The sequence below is a fragment of the Salmo salar genome, chromosome 23 (genome assembly GCF_965601325.2).
Source record: "Salmo salar chromosome 23, fSalSal1, whole genome shotgun sequence".
NCBI classification, from domain to species: Eukaryota; Metazoa; Chordata; class Actinopteri; order Salmoniformes; family Salmonidae; genus Salmo; species Salmo salar.
This window is the reverse complement of record NC_138313.1, coordinates 20802727-20830352: the sequence shown is the minus strand read 5'-3', so window position 1 is coordinate 20830352 and position 27626 is coordinate 20802727. Positions and strand designations below refer to the sequence as shown.

The following is a 27626-nucleotide window of genomic DNA, read 5'->3' as shown; positions in this document are numbered from 1 at the left end:
CATTGCAGGGGGTCAGGGTGAATGTGTTTGTAAAGATTCTGATCTGTTGAAATGAGCAAGAGGGATAAGACGCATCATCATGAAAATGTGATATTGCTTGACTTTGGGAATCAGGAGACTGAAAGCAATATATCTTAAAATATTGGATGTTGACATGCACAATTTTGTGGGACTAATGATAAAATGTTCCTTTAACAAATACTATTATCTACTATTAGACAACACACACACCAGCCAGAGGATGGGCATGAGCAGGTTCCAGAGGAGTGTGGGGAAGGAAGGCAGGATACCATAGGTCAGGTTGGTCATCGCAAAGCCTGGACAGATCGCTGACAAGTACAGGCCCTGGAGGAAACACAAATTAATAAAGTTTATACAACGGGTGGGTCTAATCCTGAATTCTGATTGGTTAAAAGTGCATTCCAGCCGGTGTCTATTCCACAAGTTACCACTGGCTAAATCTATGACGTTAAAATGCCTATTTACTCTGTTCCATCTGACTGCACAATCCATTGTCTCATCAGCCCAGGCAGGGAAGTTTTAAACTTGATCTCCACTTTAAAAATAATCTAGACATTATGTCACATTTCTTTTAAACTAACATTTAGTTTTCAACAGCAGAGATTTGTAGATTTGTATAAACCTCGCTGTCTGTCTCTCCGACATTTGCAACATTGTTTCATGTTTCAATATTCAAATTCCATCTCCAACTGTCCCATAGTAATGAACGTGTAGGGGTCGGGGGTCGGGACGAGAGAGAGAGGCAGGCAGCGGTTCTCAGCCAGTAATTTTTATGGATATCTACAAAGAAATGTCAATTGAAAAAAAGTGAAACGAAGTGCAGCTAGTTTGCAGTCTTTCCAGCTTCAGTTTAAAGTTATTGTGTTAGCTGTGTTGTTGGCTAGCTCCTCTGAACAACGGTGTCCAAACGAGAGAGCACATTTCCTATGCCAGGCGAAATTGTTCGTCATTAGCTCATTGTTGTATCCAAATAAATGTCACTAGAAAACAACTTAAAACAAATGCAGCTACTGTTGTTATTCTGTCTGCACTGTTAGCCGTAGTTGGCTAGCTAGCAAGCAAGGGATAAGATCGTCTCGGGCCTAACAACATCCGTGCCAATTTATCCTCCAAAAAGCTTCTCTGGCATTATCACTTAAATTACCCACTCAGTGCTTACTAAAATATGGCTGACCCCTTCTACACATTTGTGTGTTGTGGCTGACCTTCATGTTGAGGTGTGTGTTGAGAGCCAGACTGAGGAGGTCTGATGCATATTTGGAGGAGTTGTAGGGCTCAGTGCCTGTCCGGTGCTGAAGGCCCTTCAGGCTGAAGGCTGAGCACCGGGCGTTACTACAGCTAGTCCAGATCACCTGGGAGGTGTGGTTGGCCTGGCACAGCACCGGTAGAAGCTCCCTCACCTGGCCATGCAGGGGACAACACAGGGTCAGATGACAGAGGCGACAACAGAGGGTAAGGGACCTAATGGGGTTAAGGAAATGTTTGGTGCTGTAACGAAGGCGCAGGGAGTCAGAAAGCAGTTGCAGTTGGTGAGTTTAACAGTAACGGACATGTAGAGAATACAAAACAAGAGAAGCATCTGGACAGGATAACATAACCAATACTGCCTGATGAGTAATGCAACAGAGTGCTAGATAAAGGGGAAGTCCTAATGATGCCTAATGATGAGGCGCAGGTGTGCATAATGATGGGTTACCAGAGCCGGTTGTAGTAAACCGGTGACGTCGAGTGCCGGAGCGGGGGTAGACGTGACAGGTGCCAACTGTCAACTGTGCCATTCAGGGCAGCAGTTAGCCTAGCGGTTAAGAGAGTTGGGCCAGTAACCGAAAGGTTGCTGGTTTGAATCCCTGGAGCTGGCAAGTAGGAGAAATGAACCCCCAACAACAACTGCTCCCTGGGCGCCTATGATCTCGATTAAGGCAGCCCCCCCACAACTATCTGATTCAGAGGGATTGGGTTAAATGCGGAAGACACATTTCGGTTGAATGCATTCAGTTGTGAAACTCACTAGGTATCCGCTTTCCCGTCCCTACTTTAGCCAACTCGTCATTGCCTTGCCAAACAAGGCCAGAAGCAGTCAGGTACACAGGCTAGAGGTACCAGTGATAAGAGACATCACCACAGTCAACTGGTCTCTCCAATAAACATGAGTGTACAGAGCTCTGAGGTAAGCAGAATAGTTCAGGTGACCCTGGAATTAGCAGTCAGAAAAAACACTCTCTAGGGAAGGAGAGAACATAACTTATTGTCATAGAAACAGTGGTGTTCATTTTTTTATGAAGAGTGTTGCTATGTGACCAGCAGCTGGTGAAAGGGAGATGGATCCAGGGTCCTCTGCTGTAGAGGGAAAGCTTACTTAAGCAGGTGGTCCTCAATGTCTACAAAGTAATGATCTCAGGAGATGGATAAAAAGCCTATAACACGGTCTGAACAGATCTCTTTATGATATATACGTGTACATACTATATACATTACCGGTCAAAAGTTTTATAACACCTTCTCATTGTACATTGTAGAATAATAGTGAAGACATCAAAACTATGAAATAACATATATGGAATCATGTAGTAACAACACTTTTTTTAAACAAATCAAAATAGATTTTATATTTCAGATTATTCAAATAGCCACCCTTTGCCTTGATGACAGCTTTGCACACTGTTGGCATTCTCTCAACCAGCTTCATAAGGTAGTCACCTGGAATTAATTTCAATTAAGAGGTGTGCCTTGTTAAAAGTTAACTTGTGGAATTTCTTTCCTTCTTAATGCGTTTGAGCCAATCAGTTGTGTTGTGACAAGGTGTATACAGACAAGGTGTATACAGAAGATAGCCCTATTTGGTAAAAGACCAAGTCCATATTATGGCAAGAACAGCTCAAATAAGCAAAGAGAAACGACAGTCCATCATTACTTTAAGACATGAAGGTCAGTCAATATGGAACATTTCAATCACTTTGAAAGTGTCTTTAAGTGCAGTCTCAAAAACCATCAAGCGCTATAATGAAACTGGCTCTCATGAGGACCGCCACCGGAATGGAAGACCCAGAGTTACCTCTGTTGCAGAGGACAAGTTCATTAGAGTTACCAGCCTCAGAAATTGCAGTCCAAATAAATGCTTCACAGAGTTCAAGTAACAGACATATCTGAACATCAACTGTTCAGAGGAGACTGTGTGAATCAGGCCTTAATTTATTTGTATTTATTTATTTATGGTCGAATTGCTGCAAAACAAACAATACTAAAGGACACCAATAATAAGAAGAGACTTGCTTGGGCCAAGGAACACGAGCAATGGACATTAGACCGGTGGAAATTTGTCCTTTGGTCTGGAGTCCAAATTGGAGATTTTTGGTTCCAACCGCCGTGTCTTTGTGAGACGCGTGTGGGTGAACGGATGATCTCCGCATGTGTATTTCCCACCGTAAAGCATGGAGGAGGAGGTGTTATGGTGTGGGGGTGCTTTGCTGGTGACACTGTCTGTGATTTATTTAGAATTCAAGGCACGTTTAATCAGCTTGGCTACCACAGCATTCTGCAGCGATACGACATCCCATCTGGTTTGGGCTTAGTGGGAATATAATTTGTTTTTTAACAGGACAATGACCCAACATACCGTAATGCTGCGTAAGGGCTATTTGACCAAGAAGGAGAGTGATGGAGTGCTGCATCAGATGACCTGGCCTCCACAATCACCTGACCTCAATCCAATTGAGATGGTTTGGGATGAGTCGGACCGCAGAGTGAAGGAAAAGCAGCCAACAAGTGCTCAGCATATGTGGGAACTCCTTCAAGACTGTTGGAAAAGCATTCCAGGTGAAGCCGGTTGAGAGAATGCCAAGCGTGTGCAAAGCTGTCATCAAGGCAAAGGGTGGTTATTTGAAGAATCTCAAATATAAAATATATTTTGATTTGTTTAAAACTTTTTTGGTTACTGCATAATTCCATATGTTATTTCATAGTTTTGATGTCTTCACTATTATTCAACAATGTAGACAATAGTAAAAAATCAAGAAAGACCCTTGAATGAGTAGGTATTCTAAAACTTTTGACCGGTAGTGTCGCGTCCTGACCAGCAGAGGGAGTAGTTGTTTAGTATTTTGGTCAGGACGTGGCAGAGGGATGTTTGTTTTGTATGGTGCGAGATTGTTTCTTGTTTTGCCTGTGTGAGCCTTACAAGACTGTTTTGTTGTTCGTGCGTTCTTTGTTTTGTTGTTTTTGGTGTTCTCTTCATTTAAAATAAATGATAAGATGAGCATCCACATTCCTGCTGCGTTTTGGTCCTCCATTCCAGACGACAACCGTGACAGAATCTCCCACCACAAACGGACCAAGCAGCGGAGGAAGGAGCAACAGGTGGACTTTGAGGAGCAAGGGGAATTTAAGTTGGACCAACGAGAGAAATGGACATGGGAACAGATTATGGCCGGAGAGGGCCCATGGAGAAAATGGAGCGAAGACCAGGAACGCTACCGAGGAACACGACTGGCGTTTAAGCCCGAGAGGCAGCCCCAAGATTTTTTTTGGGGGGGGCATATGGGTAGTTTGGCTGGGCGAGGTTTGAGCCCCAGGCCAAATCGCCGTACCTTTTCTGGGCAACCAGTGAATGGACAGGTCCCGTGCTTCGGGGTAATGGGTACTGTGGCGAGGCCAAGTATTTTTAGGCCAGTACGCGCTATACCAGCGCCCCGCATTTGCCAAGGGGTAGTGGGCATCCAGCCCGTAAAAGCGATACCAGTTCTGCGCTCGAGACCGCCAGTAAGCCTCTACGGTCCAGTGCATCAACCCAGTCCGATTCGGCCTGTTCCCGCTCCCAGTACTAGCCCTGAGGTGCGTGTTCCCAGGCTGATACCTCCAGTACCAGCAACACGCATCAGGCTTCCAGTGCGTCAGCCCAGTCCGACTCGTCCTGTTCCCGCTCCCCCACTAGCCCTGAGGCGTGTGTTCCCAGGCTGATACCTCCAGTACCAGCACCACGCATCAGGCTTCCAGTGCGTCAACCCAGTCCGACTCGGCCTGTTCCCACTCCCCACACTAGCCCTGAGGTGCGTGTTCCCAGGCTGATACCTCCAGTACCAGCACCACGCATCAGGCTTCCAGTGCATCAGCCCAGTCCGACTCGGCCTGTTCCCGCTCCCCGCACTAGCCCTGAGGTGCGTGTCCCCAGGCTGATACCTCCAGTACCAGCACCACGCATCAGGCTTCCAGTGCGTCAGCCCAGCCTCGAGAGTTCGGCAATAGTGTGCAGTCCAGAGTATCCGGCAACAGTATGCAGTCCAGAGTATCCGGCAACAGTGTGCGGTCCAGAGTATCTGGCAACAGTGTGCGGTCCAGAGTATCCGGCAACAGTGTGCAGTCCAGAGAATCCGGCACCAGTGTCTAGTCCGGAACCGAGGGAGACTGCCTGTGATCCGGAACCAAGGGAGTCTGCCTGCGACCCGGAACTGAGGGAGTCTGCCTGCGACCCGGAACCGAGGGAGTCTGCCTGCGACCCGGAACCAAGGGAGTCTGCCTGCGACCCGGAACCGAGGGAGTCTGCCTGCGACCCGGAACCGAGGGAGTCTACCTGCGACCCGGAACCGAGGGGGTCTGCCTGCGACCCGGAACCGAGGGGGTCGGCCTGCGACCCGGGACCGAGGGAATCTACCTGTGACCCGGGAACCGAAGGGGTCTGCCTGTGACCCGGAACCGAAGGGGTCTGCCTGTCGGACCCAGAACCGGGTGAGTCTGCCTATGACCCGGAACCAAGGGAGTCTATCAGCAACCCGGAACTGAGTAAGTCTATCGACGATCCAGAACTAAATATAAGTAACTGTGTTTCAAATGAGTCTGCCTACAGTGTGGAACGAAGAGGTCTGCCTACGATCTGGAACAAGGGGAGTCTGCCTACGGCCCGAAACTGATCAAGTCTGTCTGCATTCTGGAGGACAGTAGGCCGGAGCCTGAACCACCACCTGTATAGGTGGGTTGGGGAGGGGGGGTGTAGCACAAGTGCCGTCGGTGACGGCAGCCACCCTCCCTTCCCTCCCTTTAGTTTAGGGGAATTTTTTTGTTGTTGTTTTGGGTTTTTTGTTTAGTTATGAGGTGGATCTGGGGTCTGCACATTTAGGGGGGGGGGGTACTGTCACGTCCTGACCAGCAGAGGGAGTAGTTGTTTAGTATTTTGGTCAGGACGTGGCAGAGGGATGTTTGTTTTGTATGGTGGGAGATTGTTTCTTGTTTTTCCTGTGTGAGCCTTACAAGACTGTTTTGTTGTTCGTGTGTTCTTTGATTTGTTGTTTTTGGTGTTCTCTTCATTTAAAATAAATGATAAGATGAGCATCCACATTCCTGCTGCGTTTTGGTCCTCCATTCCAGACGACAACCGTGACAGGTAGTGTATATTAATGTTATATTAATTAGGGTGTCTTATCAAAAACACATCTTTTGACCAATGGGTAAAATATTTTACATTTAATTCAGCTCGTGTCATGCTAATTTAGCGTTTTGCCACCCACGGAAACAACATTGAAGACAACGACCACAAAATGTAAAATCTCAAAAAGTTGTTATGAGAAACCTGCACCGCTATGTCAACAGAGCTCGGCGCTTGTTATCGAATGTATTAGGTTACAAAATCAGACTTTTTGGATATAATGTTAATATGTTAGAGAAAGACCCTACTGAATGATTCAGAATATGAATAATCATTTTAGTCTTGGTAAAATGTATTTTCTAACTTAAGGAAGTGAAATTTCATCCCCATTAATAAGACGCACTTCTCTCACCAGTAGGAAGTGACCAAAGAGGTTAGTGGCAAACATTTCCTGTAGTCTGTGGTGATGTTATCCTTCTGGGTCAGAATACCCGCCCCCGTGGCAAACATGCTGATGTCTTTGCTGCATCAAATACATCACTTACGTAACCACATGTAGTATTGACTCACCCGAAAGAAACGTTCCCCATGTGGTGGATTTGAGCAAACAATAGTGAAAACACAAAATACATCCACACACTAGTAGACGCCTACAGTATGCTCCCAAAATAACTCAGACGTTTCGACTGTAGCTGGGTCTTAGTTCTGACAAAACCCTGTGGAGCTGTACCTGGAGAATAGTCCCTTACAGAAGGCCTTGACATCCAGATGTGGGTTGGGCATGATGCCAGCATTCAGGTAGAGGTAGTCCAACCGGTTATACCTGGAAGACACACATACACGCCACAATACTTTGTTAGCCAACTGCGCTAAAGACTAGCAATTAGCTTAGGTAACAAACACAAGTCTACAGGTCACAAGTCTTACTCATCACGTGAAGTGTCTCCACTACAACATAACCACTCATCTCTATGTGGTACTGTAGTAATAGTTCACAGAACCACCTTTGTCATACTAATCCCATGGGCCATGATATCTGAGTAGCTGATTTGGTTCTGGGTGATGAGTTTACTGTCATACCTACCTACCACAGTTTGACGTCATGGGCGGCGGTGAGGAACGAGGAGATGCTGCTGGTGTCCAGCTGTAGCAGGGCCACCTGGGCATCAGGGTGAGAGGTCAGCAGGGCGGAGCAGGCGGCCTGGGCCCGACGCAGGTTCCTACAGGCCAGACATAGCTGGATACTACCATCCTCAGAGAGGAGACGCTCACACAGCGCCAGGCCTATACCACTGCAGGGAACAGAGAATACACATCAATCAAAACCATTGTAAAATGTAATTAATTTCATTATATTTGTTACAAGATTCTACAATGTTGATTCAGACACGCTTAAAGGAATAATCCATTCAATAACTATCTTTTGGTATTTGTTTCATTTTCATTAGTCCACTGTTGATACAGTCCCAAAATGTTTTGCATGTCAGCAATCAAGTTATCAAGATATAGAACTTTCAAAACGCTAATTTTCACAGCCTGTGTGATGCGTTTTGCAACATATGACGCAAAACTGGTCATGTCATACTAGCTGTATTTCTGCATACTTGAACAGCAGTGGGCTCGTTTGAGTGGTAAGGCGAAGGCAATTGACTGTAGACGAAAGTTGAGGAGTGAAGTCGGGGGAGGTGCATCTGCGACAGCCGAAAGTCGGATACTGAGATGGTTTTCCAACAGCAAGGCTCAGTGCAACATGGCAGTGTTACATTGTTTATAAAAGTTGTTCTTTATAATGTTGAAATAAACATGTCTCCAACCCCCATATCACAGACTCACAAACTGGAAATATATGTGTGTACATTGTACCATCAATTGGTGAGAGAGAGCACCTCAAATTAATTAATTAATTTATACATATGCACTGTACCCACTGGGAACACACTGGTTGAATCAAAAAAAATTCCACGTCATTTAAAATAAATTACGGGGTTGAACCAACGTGGAATAGACGTTGAATTGACGTCTGTGCCCAGTGGGTTTACAAAGTTGGTTCCTGTTTCCGTCACTTCTTTGGTCACATTCGCGTGGGTCAAACACACCCTAATTGGTTCACAACAAAGCCTCCCACAACGCAGGCGACGGCTGCAGGATGAAGTTGGTGAAGAGCAACTGCAGAAACTTGCAGTGGACTTGAGTCAAAACTTAAAGATGCACTATGCAAAAATTGGTTGCTAAAGTTCGAGTACAGCGCATTCGTAAAGTATTCAGACCCCTTGACTTTCTCCACATTTTGTTATGTTACAGCCTTATTATAAAATGTATTAATCTTGTTTTCCCCCCCTCGTTAATCTACACACAATACCCCATAATGACAAAGCAAAAAAGTGTTTTAAATAATTTTAAAGAAATTAATTAAAACATTTTTTTTAAATGAAATACCACATTTACATAAGTATTCTTTACTCAGTACTTTGTTTTAGCACCTTTGGCAGCGATTACAGCCTTGAGTCTTTTTGGGTATGACGCTCCAAGCTAGGCACACATGTATTTGGGGAATTTCTCCCATTCTTCTCTGCAGATCCTTTCAAGCTTTGTCAGGTTGGGATATACTTCACCGTAGGGATGGTGCCAGGTTTCCTCCAGACGTGATGCTTGGCAATCAGGCTAAAGAGTTCAATCTTGGTTTCATCAGACCAGAGAATCTTGTTTCTCATGGTCTGAGTCCTTTAGGTGCCTTTTGGCAAACTCCAAGCAGGCTGTCATGTGCCTTTTACTGAGTAGGGCCTTCCATCTGACCAGTCTACCATAAAGGCCTGATTGGTGGAGTGTTGCAGAGATGGTTGTCTTTCTGGAAGGTTCTCCCATATCCACAGAGGAACTCTGGAGCTCTGTCAGAGTGACCATCGGGTTCTTGGTCACCTCTCTGACCAAGGCCCTTCTCCACCGATTGCTCAGTTTGGCCGAGTTGCCGGCTCTAGGAAGAGTCTTGGTGGTTCCAAACTTATTCCATTTAAGAATGATGGAAGCCACTTTGTTCTTGGGGACCTTCAATGCTGCAGACATGTTTTTGTACCCTAGACAGGTGTGTGCCTTTCCAAATCAAGTTCAATCAATTGAATTTACCAGAGGTGGACTCCAATCAAGTTGTAGAAACATCTCAAGGATGATCAATGAAAACAGGATGCACCTGAGCTCAATTTCGAGTCTCATAGCAAAGGGTCTGAATACTTATGTAAATAAGGTGTTTCTGTAAAAAAATATTATACATTTGCTAAAATGTATAAAACCTGTTTTTGCTATGTCAATGTGAGTTATTGTGTGTAGATTGATGAGTGAATTGTAAAAAAATCAAGAATTAGGTTGTAAAATAACAAAATGTGGCAAGTCAATGGGGTTTGAATACTTTCCGAATGCACTGTAGTTCACCTAATTTCAGTTTATGTGACAAAACAAGCAAGTATACTGTAGAGAATCAATGTACCATCTAAACCGCTGTGAAATAATTTTTCTATAACCAAAAATATAGCATTTTCAGCAGTGGCGTCTATTCATGGAACCAAGGGAGGCCTGGATTTAAAAAAAATAATAATAAATACACAAAAACATACTAAATAATGTATATTTTGTCTCTCTGTGTTTCATAAATGTACTTCAATTCACAAGAGGCTGTATGTATCTCACTGGAGAAAGCATCCAAGTGAATGAAACAGCAGCCCTCTGTCTTAGTATGTGTAGCGTATCTATCTAATGCTGTCTGCTCAAAAAGAGTATGACATTGTTGCCACCCGTAGCACTTTCTAATCGACCTGGCCCGGGTTTCCTGGAAGGATATTGACCTCATTCCGTCAGTAGAAGGTGCCTGGTTATTCTTTAAAAGTGCTTTCCTCACAATCTTAAATAAGCATGCCCCATTCAAAAAATGTAGAACCAGGAACAGATATAGCCCGTAGTTCACTCCAGATCTGACTGCCCTTGACCAGCACAAAAACATCCTGTGGTGCACTGCATTAGCATTGAATAGCCCCTGCGATATGCAACTTTTCAGGAAAGTTAGGAACCAATATACACAGGCAGTTAGGAAAGCAAAGGCCAGCTTTTTCAAACAAAAAAATTGCATCCTGCAGCACAAACTCCAAAAAGTTCTGGGACACTGTAAAGTCCATGGAGAATAAGGGCACCTCCTCCCAGCTGCCCACTGCACTGAGGCTAGGAAACACTGTCATCACCGATAAATCCACAATAATTGAGAATTTCAATAAGCATTTTTCAACTGCTGGCCTTGCTTTCCACCTGGCCACCCCTACCCTGGTCATCAGGTCTGCACCCCCCACAGCAACTTGCCCAAGCCTCCCCCATTTATGCTTAACCCAAATCCAGATAGCTGATGTTCTGAAAGAGTTGAAAAATCTAAATCCCTACAAATCAGCAGGGCTAGACAATCTGGACCCTCTCTTTCTAAAATTATCAGCCGAAATTGTTGCAACCCCTATTACTAGCCTGTTCAACCTCTCTTTCGTATCGTCTGAGATTCCCAAAGATTGGAAAGCTCCCCCTTCAAAGGGGGAGACACTCTAGACCCAAACTGTTACAGACCTATATCCATCCTGCCCTGCCTTTCAAAAGTCTTCGAAAGCCAAGTTAACAAATAGATCACCGATCATTTCGAATCCCACCGTACCTTCTCCGCTATGCAATCTGGTTTCCGAGCTGGTCATGGGTGCACCTCAGCCACGCTCAAGGTCCTAAACAAATATCATAACCTCCATCGATAAGAGACAATACTGTGCAGCTGTATTCATCGACCTGGCCAAGGCTTTCGACTCTGTCAATCACCAAATTCTTATTGGCAGACTCAACAGCCTTGGTTTCTCAAATGACTGCCTCGCCTGGTTCACCAGCTACTGCTCAGACAGAGTTCAGTGTGTCAAATCGGTGTGCCTGTTGTCCGGACCTCTGGCAGTCTCTATGCGGGTGCCACAGGGTTCAATTCTCGGCCCGACTCTTTTCTCTGTATACATCAATGATGTAGCTCTTGCTGCTGGTGATTCTCTGATCCACCTCTACACAGACGATACAATTCTGAATACTTCTGGCCCTTCTTTGGACACTGTGTTAACTAACCTCCAGACGAGCTTCAATGCCATACAACTCTCCTTCCGTGGCCTCCAACTGCTCTTAAATGCAAGTAAACCTAAATGTATGCTCTTCAACCGATCGCTACCAGCACCTGCATGCCCGTCCAGCATCACTACTCTGGACTGTTCTGACTTAGAATATGTGGATATCTACAAATACCTAGGTGTCTGGTTAGACTGTAAACTCTCTTTCCAGACTCACATTAAGCATCTCCAATCCAAAATTAAATCTAGAATTGGCTTCCTATTTCGCAACAAAGCATCCTTCACTCATGCTGCCAAATATACCCTCGTAAAACTCACCATCCTACCGATCCTCGACGATGTCATTTACAAAATATATTCCAATACTCTACTCAATAAATTGGATGCAGTCTATCACAGTGCCATCCGTTTTGTCACCAAAGCCCCATATACTACCCACCACTGCGACCTGTACGCTCTCGTTGGCTGGCCCTCGCTTCATACTCGTCGCCAAACCCACTGGCTCCAGGTCATCTACAAGACCCTGCTAGGTAAAGTCCCCCCTTATCTCAGCTCGCTGGTCACCATAGCAGCACCCACTCATAGCACGAGCTCCAGCAGGTATATCTCACTGGTCACCCCCATAGCCAATTCCTCCTTTGGCCGCCTCTCCTTCCAGTTCTCTGCTGCCAAGGACTGGAACGAACTACAAAAATCTCTGAAACTGGAAACACTTATCTCCCTCACTAGCTTTAAGCACCAGCTGTCAGAGCAGCTCACAGATTACTGCACCTGTACATAGCCCATCTATAATTTAGCCCAAACAACTACCCCTTCCCCTACTGTATTTATTTATTTATTTTGCTCCTTTGCACCCCATTATTTCTATTTCTACTTTGCACTTTCTTCCACTGCAAATCTACCATTCCAGTGTTTTACTTGCTATATTGTATGTACTTCGCCACCATGGCCTTTTTTTGCCTTTACCTCCCTTATCTCACCTCATTTGCTCATATTGTATATAGACTTATTTTTCTACTGTATTATTGACTGTATTTTTGTTTTACTCCATGTGTCACTCTGTGTTGTTGTATGTGTCAAATGGCTTTGCTTTATCTTGGCCAGGTCGCAATTGTAAATGAGAACTTCTTCTCATCTTGCCTATCTGGTTAAATAAAGGTGAAATATAAAAATGTAAATGAATTGTAAAGCTATACAATAGACAAAGCATTATTTTGGTGGTTTCATTTTTATTTTTGTCTGTAACAAATTATCACCATGACAAATTTGATGTTTTCTCTGAAATATTTGTTTTTTCATAAGCAAAAAACCATTAATAAAACTAAACCAATGAATTTCCTTGCGCAATAACACAGTAATAACCTCTATACAACTTCATTACTATACATAAGTATAGCCTCATTCTCTTTATAGCTGGCTTATCTGTAATATTAAAATAATAAAGCATTCATACACAATGAAGCACTGGGATGCTGTGAACGGGTCCCTTTTCGGTCTGAAGAATATCAATGCATGCCTCATCATCACTAGTGAAACAAACCAACGGGGGACAAAATGACAGCCAGGCCATTTAGCATGTTTATCTTTGGCCTACAATATATGTACAAAATATACTTCCCACAGGGCAATATACACACAGTTCATGGTCAGGAGAGAATCATAAAACAAAATGAGAAAATTAAATATAGAAATAAAACAAGACACAGATCATCAGAGGAGAATAGAGTTTGATTTGGGTCTCAGCCCATAATTGACAATAAACTAGATATAGTGCATTGAGACTAATAGTTTGCAATCAGGTGACACCACTATGTGAATAATAAGGTCCAGGGGCAAAGGTTGCTAATAAGAAGGAGGAGGCCTCTGAGTAACGTTGAATCTGTGTGTGATTGTAGGAAGTATGACGTCAAAACTAGGCCTGTGGGGTATGAAGACTGGAGACAGGTTTATAACATATTGAAGCCATAGGGTTCAAACCTAAAGCCTTAAGATATTGGTGTAAAAACATTATAATCGTGATAGCTACTATAGTAACTGTCCTCATGTGCAGTTGACATTGTCTGAAATCCTTCTGACTATTTATCATCCTGAACTCTATTCAGAAACCCTTTAACGGCCATTCAGCTCTCGCTCTCTTTCAACAGAGATACATCATAAACAGTTGGTTTCTTGTTCAGAAAACCTGACAATTTTAACACTTTCAATACAACACAAAAATAGCTTAGAACAACATTCGTTGTATAAAGGTAGCAAACACACTAACCATTAAAAAACATTCTCTCTTGAAGCATATTTTCCTGCGTTTCACTTTTCAAAGACTACTCTGCACATACAGTTGGCCCATCATCTCCCCTCCAGTCTGGATCCTGATTAGCACCATAATCTGATCAGTATGGAGCGAACATGGACCCGCACTAATGCAGCTTATCTCAGATCTGATTTGAACAGTGATTGATTTGAACGGTCACATATATGAATGAGAATAGATTAGGCGTCTCTAGGACAAACATTTGTAATGTTATTGAAGGCATATCCTCCACCCCACCTCCCACAAAGCTAACTGCCATTTTCTCAAACAACTCTTGTCGTGGAAAATTACAAAATTAGACATAATATGCTGTTTTTACTTCGAGAATTGTCCATTGTTATATGCTAGTGTTTTTTTTATCTGATGCAGGCTGGTCTTATGTGACTTAGTCATAAGTCTGGGCGTACAGATAAGAGCCGGGTGCGACCTCAGTATCTGACATCCCGTTTGTACTATCTGCAGGAACTCTTCTGTGTGGAAACTTGCAGGAAGGAACAGACAACGGTGTCAACGTCAGCTGTTTTAATCTGCACAGACAAGCTAAACACCTTTTATACACTATGTTCCCCACACCTGTTTGCACACATCTGCTGACTGCCACATTGACAAAGAGGTTGGACTTTTCTATAAAAGCTGAGAGCCAAATCTGTTTGTTGAGCTTTCAACTCTGGACTATGTTGAGTGGATTGTTGACTGCTCCATTTTTACAAATCTTATAATAAAGTTGTTGTTTGAAATAATCTACAGTCTCACTTTAGAATTTCCATGACACTCTCGAAAGACATTGAACAAAATACAAAACTGAATGTAAAACTTTTCCCATGCAAAAATAAAAGCTGATCAGTACCCAAATATATAAAGTACCAGTCAAGTTTGGACACACCTACTCATTACAGGGTTTTTCTTTATTGTTACTATTTTCTCAATCGTAGAATAATAGTGGAGACATCAAAACTATTAAATAAAACATATGGAAACATGTAGTAACCAAAAGAGTGTTAAACAAATGAAAGATTATTTTATATTTGAGATTCTTCAAATAGCCACCCTTTGCCTTTTCCCTTTGCCCACTCTTGGCATTCTCTCAACCAGCTTCATGAGGTAGTCACCTGGAATGCATTTCAATTAACAGGTGTGCCTTGTTAAAAGGTAATATGTGGAATTTCTTTCCTTATTAATGCCTTTGAGCCAATCAGCTGTGTTGTGACAAGGTAGGGGTGGTATACAGAAGATAGCCCTATTTGGTAAAAGACCAAGTCCATACTATGGCAAGAACAGCTCAAATAAGCAAAGAGAACAGTCCATCAATACTTTAAGACATTAAGGTCAGTCATTACGGAAAATGTCAAGAACCTTCAAAGATTCTTCAAGTGCAGTCGCAAAAACCATCAAGGGCTATGATGAAACTGGTTCTCATGAGGACCACCATTGGAAAGGAAGACCCAGAGTTACCTCTGTTGCAGAGGATAAGTTCATTAGAGTTACCAGCCTCCCAAATAAATGCTTCAAAATTCAAGTAACAGACACTTCTCAACATTAATTGTTCAGAGGAGACTGTGTGAATCAGGCCTTCATAGTCGTATTGCTGCAAAGAAACCACTACTAAAGGACACCAATAAGAAAAAGAGACTTGATTGGGCCAAGTAACATGAGCAATGGACATTAGACTGGTGGAAATCTGTCCTTTGGTCTGATGAGTCCAAATTTGAAATTTTTGGTTCCAACCGCCATGTGTTTGTGAGATGCAGAGTAGGTGAACGAATGATCTCCGCATGTGTAGTTCCCACCGTGAAGCATGGAGGAGGAGGTGTGATGGTGCTTTGCTGCTGACACTGTCTGTGATTTATTTCGAATTTAAGGCACACTTAACCAGCATGGCTACCACAGCATTCTGCAGCGATACGCCATCCCATCTGGTTTGCGCATAGTGGGACTATCATTTGCGCTTAGTGGGACTATCAACAGGGCAATGACCCAACACACCTCCAGGCTGCGTAAGGGCTATTTGACCAAGGAGAGTGATGGAGTGCTGCATCAGATGATCTGGCCTCCACAATCACCCGACCTCAACCCAATTGAGATGGTTTGGGATGAGTTGGACTGCAGAGTGAAGGAAAAGCAGCCAACAAGTGCTCAGCATATGTGGGGACGACTTCAAGACTGTTGGAAAAGCATTCCAGGTGAAGCTGGTTGAGAGAATGCCAAGAGTGTCATCTGTCTTCAAGGCAAAGGGTGGCTATTTGAAGAATCTCAAATATAAAATATATTTTGATTTGTTTAACACTTTTTTGGTTACTACATGATTCCATACGTGCTCTTTCATGGTTTTGATGTCTTCACTATTATTCTACAATGTAGAAAATATTAAAAATAAATAAAACCCTAGAACGAGTAGGTGTGTCTAAACAAGAAGCAAACAGAACAAACAAATAAGCAATAGATATAAATACAAAATATGAATATTTGAGAAGTACATACATATTGATGTCTCTGAGCACTCTTGGTCAAATATCACTGGCAGACACTGTAGCAGAGTGTATGCCAGAGTACTACAGTTGAGACATGGTTGAGTTTTGGTTAGTGTCCATGTTATGAATTTGTTTATCACTTGTAACTCATTAATCAAAAGCCAATAGGTATAATGTTATAATGTTAATTGAAATGGGCTGATAATAAGTCAGCATCATGCTTATGACAAGTCTTATAATGCATTATTTTTATGAAAACATAATTATCCCTGTTGGCTTTGAATAAACTGTCAGACTGACTGAGATGAATAACCTTTTCAAATATAAAAATTCACCAAAAATCTCCAAACTGAACACTTATGTTTTGTTAAGACATCAATGAAACTTGCAATCTTATTTACATTCAAGCAGTCTTCTTAAAGAAAACACAATTTAATTCATAGGCGTGCCAATACCATACACTACATTAAACAAGATGGGAACACTCATTTATAGTTTAATTTTGTATAAATTATACATTTTTAAAAGTACCGAACTTTCATTGCTACAATTCACTTTGGCTTCTCTATCTGAGACAATCTGACAGCCATTTGTAATTTTTGCCTTTCTTTTACCGTGCATCATTAGTTGAATTGAGTTGAACTTTTGATGGATACGTAATGTGTTGTTGATGCGTTTCATCCGTCCGTCTGTCTGTATGTGTGTGTGTGTGCTGGCCCAGGGGTACTGGCCCTAAGTTTGGCTCTCCAGCAGTGCTCGGTGGATCTCCTGGAAGGAAGGCCTCTCCTTGGTGTTCCTCCTCCAACAATTCAGCATGATCTTATACACAGAGTCAGGACACAGCACTGGCTGGGGAAGGTAGACCTACAACACATAGACAATCAGGTACAACACAGTAGAACATAGGCAGGTAGATGTACAGCAAAAGAGAGTGAGTCACGGTGAGTGTGTGTGTGCGTGTTTCTCTCACCTGGCGTTTCTGGTCCCTGAAGAACTCGCCAGTGTTCTCTATGACCTGTTCGTCAGTCAGCTGGGAGTAAGGCTGCTCGTTACAGAAGGTCAGGGTCTCCCACAGCGTCACCCCAAATGCCCACACGTCACTGGCTGTGGTGAACTTTCCCTGGGAGTGAAGAGGCAGAACAACAGACATTAGGTTACGTAAGTTATTGATTTCTATGGCTTAAAAAGGGGCTAGTTCAACTGATAACCAAAACCTTCATTCACTGGCCCATTACAGTAAACATAAGCGATTTAATGTTTTATCAGGGATTGTTATAACTGGAGTGCAATGTAGTCAGGTTAATAATGTGAATGGTCTGATAGCTGGTGGACTCATTCCGTGAAGTAAACTGAGGTATCTACACTATGTATGACCATCAGGGGGGCACCACGTTTCACCAGTTTCCATCCATCCCCCCCTCCCTCCTCACCAGCAGTATGCTCTCCCAGGACATCCATCGTATAGGCAACACGGCCCGGCCCTGGATGCGGTAGTAGTCTCCGCTGTACAGGTTCCTGCTCATGCCAAAGTCAGCGATCTTGATGGTGTAGTTCTTCCCCACCAGACAGTTCCTCGTGGCCAGGTCTCTGTGGACAAAGTTGAGCGAGGAGAGGTACCTCATCCCTGAGGCAATCTGAGTGGCCATGTAGCACAGGTTACCGTAGCTGGAGCAGAGAAGAGAAAGAGAGGAGAGTTGACACCGGCTGGAATGCGGTTTTAACCAATCAGCATTCAGGATTAGACCCACCCGTTGTATAATATCATCACATAGCCTTGCAAATGTGTAAATACAAACTGTAATACAAAACATCATCTTACATCACATTTCTACATGTTCTCCTCCGTTTGGCATCGCATCAATGTACTGTATCATAAAGCATGATACATTTTTAGAGTTTTGGCATGTCAAAGGGTGAAAATGCCATATGGTGTAACTGTCTGAGGTTGAATTTAAACAACAAAAGTATTGTGAATTGGTGTAATTCATAACAAAAATTGTAATATTTAACTTTGGCACACATTTGAAAAACACATATCATATGTTGCAACCAACCTTAAAATGCATTTTTGGCTACATAAATAGTATTTTCTTAAAGGGTCATGATATGACATCAATGCATACTTTGTAGTGGACCCTTCAATTCAGCAGAACGTTAATCAAATCTGCCACAAATGCTGAAAAATGTAACATCTCTATCATCTGTCATGACAAAGGATCATTTTAAATGTCATATGATACAACCACTAAAAACCTATTAAAATGGTGTATAATTTAAAAAAGATATATTATCTGTTATTAAAGATTAAAACTGCCTCGTGACAACCTTTGAAAGTAGAGTTAAAAGCAACTGTCTCAATTATGTCTGTTTTCAGTCACACACCTACCTAGAATAACGATGTCATTTCATTTGCATAGCCAGGTAAACAGAACAGGGGACAAGATAACTTGCAGTGACAGACTTACCGGAGGCAATTTAGGAGAATTTAGAGTTCACATTATCCACTCTGATAGCTGGGCTTATTAGCTATACCATTATACAGGTTCCTGTGGATAAAATGACTACCGGTAGTCTTTAGTTTTCTAGATTATTGTGATAAAGTATATTCACCAGCTATTTTAGCTAGCTTGCTCAGCTTATGGGCTTAACAGCTTGCATATTAACTCATGTTTTCTAGCTGGTTTGGTTCAGGGGTGGAAATGGGCCGAAACCCTCAGTTCTCCGATCTCCTTTGTGCTTGTAGCTACAACCAAATGAAAAAATGCACTCCAAGCTGCTAGATGCCATGTGTTAGTCAATAGTGTAGGGTAATCTGCATTAAAATATATATTTGGAAATAAACTATAAAAGTCTCAATCATTTCAGATTTGTAGTCACATGAGGTGAACTAAACCCCATTTGATAAAATCTATGTGCGGTATAAATCTGTAGAAATGTCAGTAATAATTTCTCCCTAGAACAACATGCACATGCCAAATAAATGTTTAGTATGTGTATGTATGCCTTAAGATGTGCTTGATTACTTCAATAGCTTTCAAAGCCTGCCCTCTGGAATTAAAGGGGCAATCTGGGTTTGGTACAACATATTTGATCATTTTGATCTCATGGATGGTCATTCATTGCCTTCATAGCTCCGTCTATGAATTTGAGAGTTGTTACATTTTTCCATCTGCAGCCCATAGCTGTTGACTAAAGTGCTGCTTTGTTTTTGTATGAATCCCAGATTTCCCCTTTAGACCTGGCTCATAGCGTTACAGACAACGTGGTGAAAGTTCTATTATGCATTCCCAAATGCTTCCAGTTACAGAAATATTTTTTCCCCCCACCAACATAGAACAACAATCTCATTCATTCAGGACAAAATTATTTTTGAAAGTGTTTGTGTGTTTTATTTTCTTTACAGGAACTTCTATATAGACAGTTCCCCAAAATCAGTTTAACCAGTGAGAACTACAATATGGCTGCATGCAAGATATCACTAATTTGCATTTCTCAATGTGAATGCATCTGAAATAGTCTCTAAATCAGGGTTCGTCAACTAGGTTTGGCTTCAGGCCAAATTTCTTCTGAGCTAATAGTCGACGGGCCAGGACATAATTAGTATATAATATTAGCAATTATAATTGGCCAACACTACAAATTGAACAACATTTTTAACACATCTGATTAGTACATAATACATTCAGTGACAATAACAATCATTTTGATCTGATTACACTCATGAAATCACCATGTCTCTATTCAATTATTATTTTTGTCTATTTCTCTGTGCATTGATTGGTGGGGAAAAGCAGGTCTATGTAGCCTACTGTAGGCTACACTTCTTTTTTAACATCAACATTGGTTCAGAACAATTAGCTTGCAAGCAAGGGAAAATGTTGCTCTCAAAAAAGGTGGATAATCAAAATGGAAGTTTCAGGATAGAATGTACAGAGAGATATGCGTTCATTTTACCACATTTTCCCAATGCCAAGCCAGTGTGTCTTATTTGCAATGAAAATGTTGCTGCAAATAATTCAATCTCGGACGTCATTATGAATCTAAGCATGGAACTTTCAAAGTAGCTTGAAATGTTAACTGCAAGCTACCCACACACAGCTTTTCTGGCTGACATATTCTGTCACTTAAACGGGAAAGAGGGAAAACAGTCGTGGACAAGGTGGAAAAACTTGAGGCCTTTACTGGGAAGCTTGAGTTGTTCGATTTGGACAGAGGGACCAGGCCGCTGCATTGTCACAGAGGTGATGGAAGATTACATCAAGCAGCTGAGGGACAACTTCTCCACCAGATTTGAAGACTACAGCATGCCCAAGGATATCATTGCGTTTGTACGTGATCCTCTCACAGTCTGCCCATGTGGAGAATGATCCTCCCTTTCTAAGAAAACGATACCCTTGCTGGATGAGGCCGTAATTCAAACTGAGCTGATTGAATTCCAGACGTCGAGCCAAATCAGGGATGCGCTCAGGGGTGCCCAGTTCTTGAGTGCATTTTGGGTGGCATGCTCAGAGGAATACAGCACAATAAAGACATTTGCGCTAATTTTATGCGCTAACAATGTTTGGATCGACTTACACCTGCGAGTCCTCATTTTCCTCTTTGAACGCAATATAGACTTTCACATAAGTCAATCGAGGATTGCCTGCACATGAAAATCACATCCATCTCACCCGACACACCCACACTCCCCCCTCCCCTCACCCTTACCTGACGGTGGGTGCGTTGCTGATGAGCGCTAGCTGTCCTTCAGGTTCATGGCGGGACAGGAACTGGTTGAGGTCTCCATTCTCCATGTACTCTGTGATCATGCAGAGGGGGTCACTGCAGATACACACGGCCAGCAGACGGATTATGTTAGGGTCCTTCAGACGAGACATGATCTTAATCTCCTTCAGGAAGTCGTTCCTGATGATAACGTAGGAACACAGACAAGGGCAGAGGTTAGAAGTCAGAGGGGAGACTGTGAGAGCTTTGATTAATATATGGGAATATATCTCACAACACACACATTCAAAATGTGTACTGGTGCTGGAAGAATCACTCAAAAAACATGTCTATGTGGACAGTACATTTGGGAGCAGCATGTGCAGACATTCACTGTATTCTCTAATCAGGAACGTGGCCCCCCTCACCTGGCGTTTTTGTTAGCGTCTGCTCTTAGCATCTTAACAGCCACCAGTACTGGCTGGTTGTCACTGATGTCGAAGGAGAAATCCTCATCCATAAACTCCTGCATGCCCTCTGCCTCACACAGGTGGACCTGTAAGGGGACGAAACATGAAGGCTCTGATCAACACACTACATCTAATGGTCACTAACGATGGTTCTAAAGAGCCACAAAAGTTGTGAAAGCTTTTCCTCGAGCTTAAATCACCAGATGAATCTATTCAATGACCCTGGTCAACGTTCTTTATCTCAGAAGGGAATAAGAAATGAGTTTAATTGATGTAATGTAAATCGTTCACAGAATTGATTTCTGTTTACTATGTGATGTCCAGAGAGCACAAACCTCTCCAAACTGTCCCTCGCCCAGCTTTTCTTTAAAGGTGAGCAGTTTCCTGGGGAACTCTTCCACCGCCACATCTTTCCCTGACAGCAGGTCCATGGTTAGAGCAGGGACCGCGTACGTGTTGCCCCCAGTTACGCCCTGCAGGTTGACGATGTCTGCCTCGGCGTAGTGAGGGACTCCGTCCTGGGCAAATGTTGCCGTGGGAGCCTTGGAGGCTGTCACTGCCACCACTGTGCTGGTCAATGCTGGAACCAGAGAAAAGAGTTGAAGATAAATCAGCAATATGACATGATAATACACAATAGGGTGACTTCATGCTTACAGAATGCAGACATCCAATTTTTTCAACCTCCGTAACCCAACGCTTGCATATGTCTTTTCTGGTAATTTAAACCCTGCCTTTGTGTCTACTCACCGGCCTCCTCCGAGCTGTGGGAGAACTCAGGCAGCTTGCGTATCAGTCGTGAAGGCTCCTGGTAGTCAGGGCCCAGGGGGAAGATACGCTCGTAGGTGGAGCTAGACTCCTGTTCGCTGGGTGCTGACGATGATGGGTTGTTGTGGCTGTAGGCGAATGTCTCGCTCTGTAGTGACAGACTAGCAGTTAGTTCATCGTCCAGCATCCGCCGCGAGGCCTAGAATAAAGGATGCTGGGGTGAAGAGACACATCTGACCAGTCCTGATTGATCAACACATGGCAAATAGTAAGATTTGTATAATATTTTGCGTTTCCTGATAGTACCGAACAGTCACAAACTAACTTTAACATTCAAAGACATGGTGCATCAAAACGCTTTGTGGCTCAGATAAAACATGTGTGAACAGGCGGGATCTCTCACCTTCTCCAGCATCTTTTGCCAGACCTGCCTCCAGAGGATGATGACGATGATGGCGACGAGGATGAAGATGATGGCCACCAGGCAGCCAATCAGAATTCTGGTGTTGCTGTCGTCTATTTTGTGGGTGGGGTCATCCCCTGGGGAGGGGATGGGGGAAGACACCATTCGATTGGATGATAGAATTAACCTCTACAGGATTGGTGGGTCCCCTCGGGACGGTTGAGCTAATGTAGGCTAATGCAATTAGCATGAGGTTGTAAGTAACAAGAACATTTCCCAGGACATAGACATATCTGATATTGGCAGAAAGCTTAAATTCTTCTTAATCTAACTGCACTGTGCAATTTACAGCAGCTATTACAAGTGAAAGAATACCATGCTATTATTTGAGGAGAGTGTACAGCTATGAACTTAAAAAGTTATTAATAAACCAATTAGGCACATTTGGGCAGTCTTGATACAACATTTTGAACAGAAATGCAATGGTTCATTGGATCAGTCTAAACTTTGCACGTACACTGGAATAATACATGATAGCCTTTCTCATGCATTTTCAAGACAGTACAAAAAAATATGCATGGTTTTTTCTTTGTATTATCTTTTACCAGAACTAATGTGTTATATTCTCCTACATTCATTTCACATCTCCTTTTAAATGGTATCAAGAATATGCATATCTTTGCTTCAGGTCCTGAGCTACAGGCAGTTAGATTTGGGTATGTCATTTTAGGCGAAAATTGAAAAAAAAGGGTCAGATTTTAAAACAAGAAGTGGGTTTTTGCCACAGCCATTGCTCACGGGTGGGAGTGTGTGGTAAAAGAGGTAAAAACTGATAAAGCGCGTTTGCAATGCATGTGTAGTGGGAACTGACCTGGTTGAGTGCTGGTGGGGGGGCCACTGCCAGTCTTGGGCGGAGCCAGGGTAGTATTGTACATGGCTGTGTCTGGAAGAGAATAGACAGACGTAAATCACAACAAAGCACTGATAATACTTTACAGATGAATATTCAAACCAAACAAGGTGTGTTTTCTCTACAGCACATGATTTGGAGGTGATCTCAGGTGAGTGTGTATGTGTAAACACTTACCTGACTGGAAGGTGATTTCGCTAAACATCATCCAGGTGTCAGCGAAGTAGAAATGGCACTTCATAGCACTGGCCATGTGATTGGCCAGAGAGACAGTGATGAATCGGGCGCTGGGATTGACGTCGTCAACCACAGGGCTGAAGGAAAGGGGCGTGGCCTCCCAGTCAGCCTCGGAACGGAAGTAACACACCACCTGGCGGAATGCCTTGATATGCCGCGTGAACATGTTGTTACAGTGCACCTAGAGACAGAGAGAGATGGGGGAGCAAGAGGGGAATACGTTATGAAGAGTGAAATCTGTGAAAATGTGGTCTGGTGATTGGAAAAAGGGTCAAGACGCTGAAAGATTTAGAACTGTAATGCCTGTTATTTGGGAATAAAAAAAGACCAACTCCCCTTACACACACTGTAAATAACAGCTGGGAGATAACAGCCCCTGACACCCACACCCACCCACCCAGCCACCCACCCACCCACACCTTCATGGTGGTGAAGTTGCGTGTGCGGTCGAACTCGAACATGATCTCCACGTATCCGTTGGGGAAGCTCTCGTTGGTCCAACCTACGTAGTCGTAGCCAGGCCACACATTGTAGACGTGGCTGTGGGTGAAGTCATCTAATCCACACATTCCATCAGTCAGCTGGCCCAGGCCCTCCGTCATACTGGAGATGGAGAAGAAAGAGAGATGAGGAGATAAAGATAGAGCTCAGAGTTCGAGGATTGTGAGGTAGTCAAAATACAAACTAAAAATTTGTTTTTTGGGGTGAACCAGAGAGTGACTGTGTGAACTATCCTTAAGGAGACCTGACAACGTGTAAACGACTACTTGACAACCTTGCTTGACACACAATAATTGCTATTTTCATGTTTAATTAACAAGTATTTATTTTACAATGCACAATATTCATTTTGTGAAAGGGAAGCTTGACAGAAACTATTCAGCTATCTGTTTGTTCAACTTCCCTCCACCCACCACTAGGTGGTAGCATCATCTTTTCCACGTTCAACATCTCATCTTGGCAGTGGTATCACAACCTTAGCCATTTTCTCTTCTCAGACTACATTCACAGACTCAAACTCAGAGAGAGAGGGAGAGAAAGAGAAGCAGAGAAAGAGAGATAGACAGACTTCTATAGCAGAGACAAACTGAGGGCAGCGTCATGGAGGAAATTATTCAGCCCACAGTGACTCAAACACCAACATAGAAAGGCAGCAAGGATACCCACATAATCATTTATGTTCTCAAGAAGTCAAGTTTAAGTCCAAAGACACTGACTCAAACTCTCCCACGCGTTCATGCACCAGAAGCCATGTGTGGGTGTAATTGTCTCTGTGTGTGTTCGTAACACTCCAGCGCATTACTGTGCAGAGAAGCATGCTTGTGTGTGTATGTATGTATGTGTGTGTGTGTATGTGTGTGTGTATGCGTGACAAAACCACAGTGACCCATGCCTTTGCGCTGTCTACATCCTGCTGTAACTACAGCAACCAGGCAATAACAGGGCCAGCGTGGAACCACAACTCCGAGATTGGTGAAGGAAGGACAAAAGGAGGAGAGGAAGAACTAAGGAGGAGGTTGGATAAACCGAGAGAGAGGAGGGATACTTTAAGACAGGCAGAATGAAAAGGAGAAAGAATAAGGACAAGGAGATGAAGAAAAAGAGAAAGGAGGAAGAGCAAGATGATGAGGGAGGATGAAAAGTAGGAGCGATGCACACCCACCTATTGATGACGGCTCCGTCGTACACCGAGTCGTTGAAGTGGACAGGCTGGCCCTCAAGACTCATCTGTTCTCCTGCTGGAGCGTTGTAGGACACCAGACCGTCTGACAGAGAGAGGGACTCTGTATTAGCCTACTGAGCTGAAACCTAAGCACTGTTTGCCGAACTCTATGTAAAGGATGTCACGCTGTTTCTTAGCGTGTACAACTTCCTCCTGATTCCACTCACACTGAAGCTCGAACCCAGGACCTCTGCCTTGCTAGCACACGTGACCGTCCTCCTGAAGCGTCTTACCAGTCGGCGCCATGTGAAAGGCTAGCAATTCGGCGGCGCAAGTGGCGACACTTCAGGCTGAGGAGTAAGTTTCACACATCCCCATGTGCTACATCTGTCTACCTATGGTTCACAATTGGGAGCTCCTCCACCTCCCCCCCCCCCAGTCTTACCGAGCCATTCACAGCCGTAGAGCTCCACCCTCATGCAGACGTTCATAGAGTGGTCTGAGACGGGCATGAACCTCACGAAGCGGGCGATGATCGGAGGCTCCAGGTCCTTCAGCATGATGTCATATGCATTCCTGTTCCCCTCAATGACCTATAGCCATGTCACCCACAGATAATAATCAATCAATCAAATAGCCTAAATAATAAGCAATAACTCACATATTCCAGTTCCCTTAACCACCTAGATCGCCGGCACAAATCACCAGTAGCACCTTTACCAATCAATATTTTATGATCAACATTTTTATATTCCTGTCCCTGTCAACCAATAATCAACTTCATCAATAATCAATAACTGATTGATTACCTGTTTGCCTTGCCTGTTCCTCCAGGAGATCCAGCGGCTGCCGTCACGGCTGTATTTGATCTTGTACATCTGGGCGAACTCGTTGCCGATGCCCCCTGCGTGGCGGCCCTGGGTGCCCACCAGGGTGATGAAGTGGAGGGAACGCAGGTCTATCTGGAGGAACTCCTTCAGGCTGTCTGGTTCCACCGTTCTCTCTGGACACCACGCACCATCACCCTCCTCAAAGTCCAACCTGAGAGAGGGAGGAGAGGAGTGGGGAAGTAGGGGGAGAGAGAGGAGAGAGGAAGATAACGCATAGAAAAAAAGGAGAGTGAGAATGAGCGAAAGGGAGGCAGGAGAACACAGAGAGAGAGAGAGAGAGAGAGAGAGAGGGTGGAGGGAAAGGAGAGGTGAGTGGAAAGTGAGTGTGGTGGCTGGATGTCAGTTCATACAGCCTATTAAACAAACACCTTTGTCGTAAATTAATGTGAAAGTGTTAATTTAGGGCTGAGCTGGCAAGGGAGAGGGGAAGCTAGGTCACAATAAAAATAACATAGATTATGTTCCTTACACTGAGTGCAGGCCACCCACACTCTCCCAACACGCACACATATGCACACACAGATTCACTCTCTCTCTCTTGGTTTCTTTCTCTCTTGTTCTTTCTAGGCTTATCCACAACAAGCTGAGAGCGGGAATTGACGCGCAGTTTATTGAAAACACACACGAACACACGCTACTGAAAACTTTTGTGTGTGAGTGCATACGAGTGTACATGCGAGTTCATGTGTGTAGTTCTGGGGGCGCATGTATGTGTCCAGTCTACTAAATTGAAGTTCAAATGTATGTATGTATACACTGAGTGTACAAACCATTAGGAACACATGCTCATTCCATGACATAGACTGGCCAGGTGAATCCAGGTGAAAGCTATGATCCCTTATTGAAGTCACTTATTAAATCCACTTCAATCAGTGTAGATGAAGGGGAGGAGACAGATTAAAGAAGGATTTTTAAGCCTTGAGACAATTGAGACACAGATTGTGTATGTGTGTCATTCAGAGGGTGAATGGGCAAGACAAAAGATTGAAGTGCCTTTGAACGGGTTATGGTAGTAGGTGCCAGGCGCACTGGTTTGTGTCAAGAACTGCAACGCTGCTGAGTTTTTCACGCTCAACAGTTTCCCGTCTGTATCAAGAATGGTCCACCACCCAAAGAATATCCAGCCAACTTGACACAACGGTGGGAACAATTGAAGTTAACATGGGCCAGCATCCCTGTGGAACACTTGACACCTTGTAGAGTCCATGCCCTGATGAACTGAGGCTGTTCTGAGTGCAAAAGTGGGTGCAACTCAATATTATGTTTTGTACACTCAGTGTGTGTGTGTGTGTGTGTGTGTGTGTGTGTGTGTGTG

General features: G+C 43.6%; 2 protein-coding genes across 6 annotated transcripts in view; both read right to left on the bottom strand.

The window, feature by feature from the left end:
• Positions 1-204: 204 nt before the first annotated feature.
• Positions 205-9177, bottom strand: LOC106584090 (3-keto-steroid reductase/17-beta-hydroxysteroid dehydrogenase 7). Its single transcript, XM_082967855.1, has 6 exons — positions 9167-9177; positions 7462-7665; positions 7104-7196; positions 6800-6896; positions 1227-1421; positions 205-345 (listed from the first exon to the last, which is right to left on the bottom strand). Exons 1-6 carry the CDS (start codon positions 9175-9177, stop codon positions 205-207), a joined length of 741 nt encoding a protein of 246 aa, XP_082823981.1.
• A 3522-nt stretch (positions 9178-12699) lies between these two features.
• LOC106584138 (discoidin domain-containing receptor 2) overlaps positions 12700-27626 on the bottom strand; it is a 57078-nt gene continuing 42151 nt past the window's right edge. For 2 of the 5 annotated variants that reach the window (XM_014169049.3, XM_082967945.1), the window contains 14 exons: positions 26231-26462; positions 25867-26014; positions 25422-25524; positions 24178-24361; positions 23699-23939; positions 23483-23554; positions 22612-22748; positions 22191-22407; positions 21776-22020; positions 21399-21526; positions 20974-21171; positions 17697-17931; positions 17237-17386; positions 12700-17130 (listed from right to left, as the gene is read on the bottom strand). In XM_014169049.3, the coding sequence (XP_014024524.1) occupies positions 16999-17130; positions 17237-17386; positions 17697-17931; positions 20974-21171; positions 21399-21526; positions 21776-22020; positions 22191-22407; positions 22612-22748; positions 23483-23554; positions 23699-23939; positions 24178-24361; positions 25422-25524; positions 25867-26014; positions 26231-26462 (2422 nt within the window). In that variant the 3' untranslated portion in view covers positions 12700-16998. The remainder of the gene's footprint in view (positions 17131-17236; positions 17387-17696; positions 17932-20973; positions 21172-21398; positions 21527-21775; positions 22021-22190; positions 22408-22611; positions 22749-23482; positions 23555-23698; positions 23940-24177; positions 24362-25421; positions 25525-25866; positions 26015-26230; positions 26463-27626) is intronic. The other 3 variants (XM_045706251.2, XM_014169051.3, XM_014169050.3) reach the window with 3 other exon arrangements.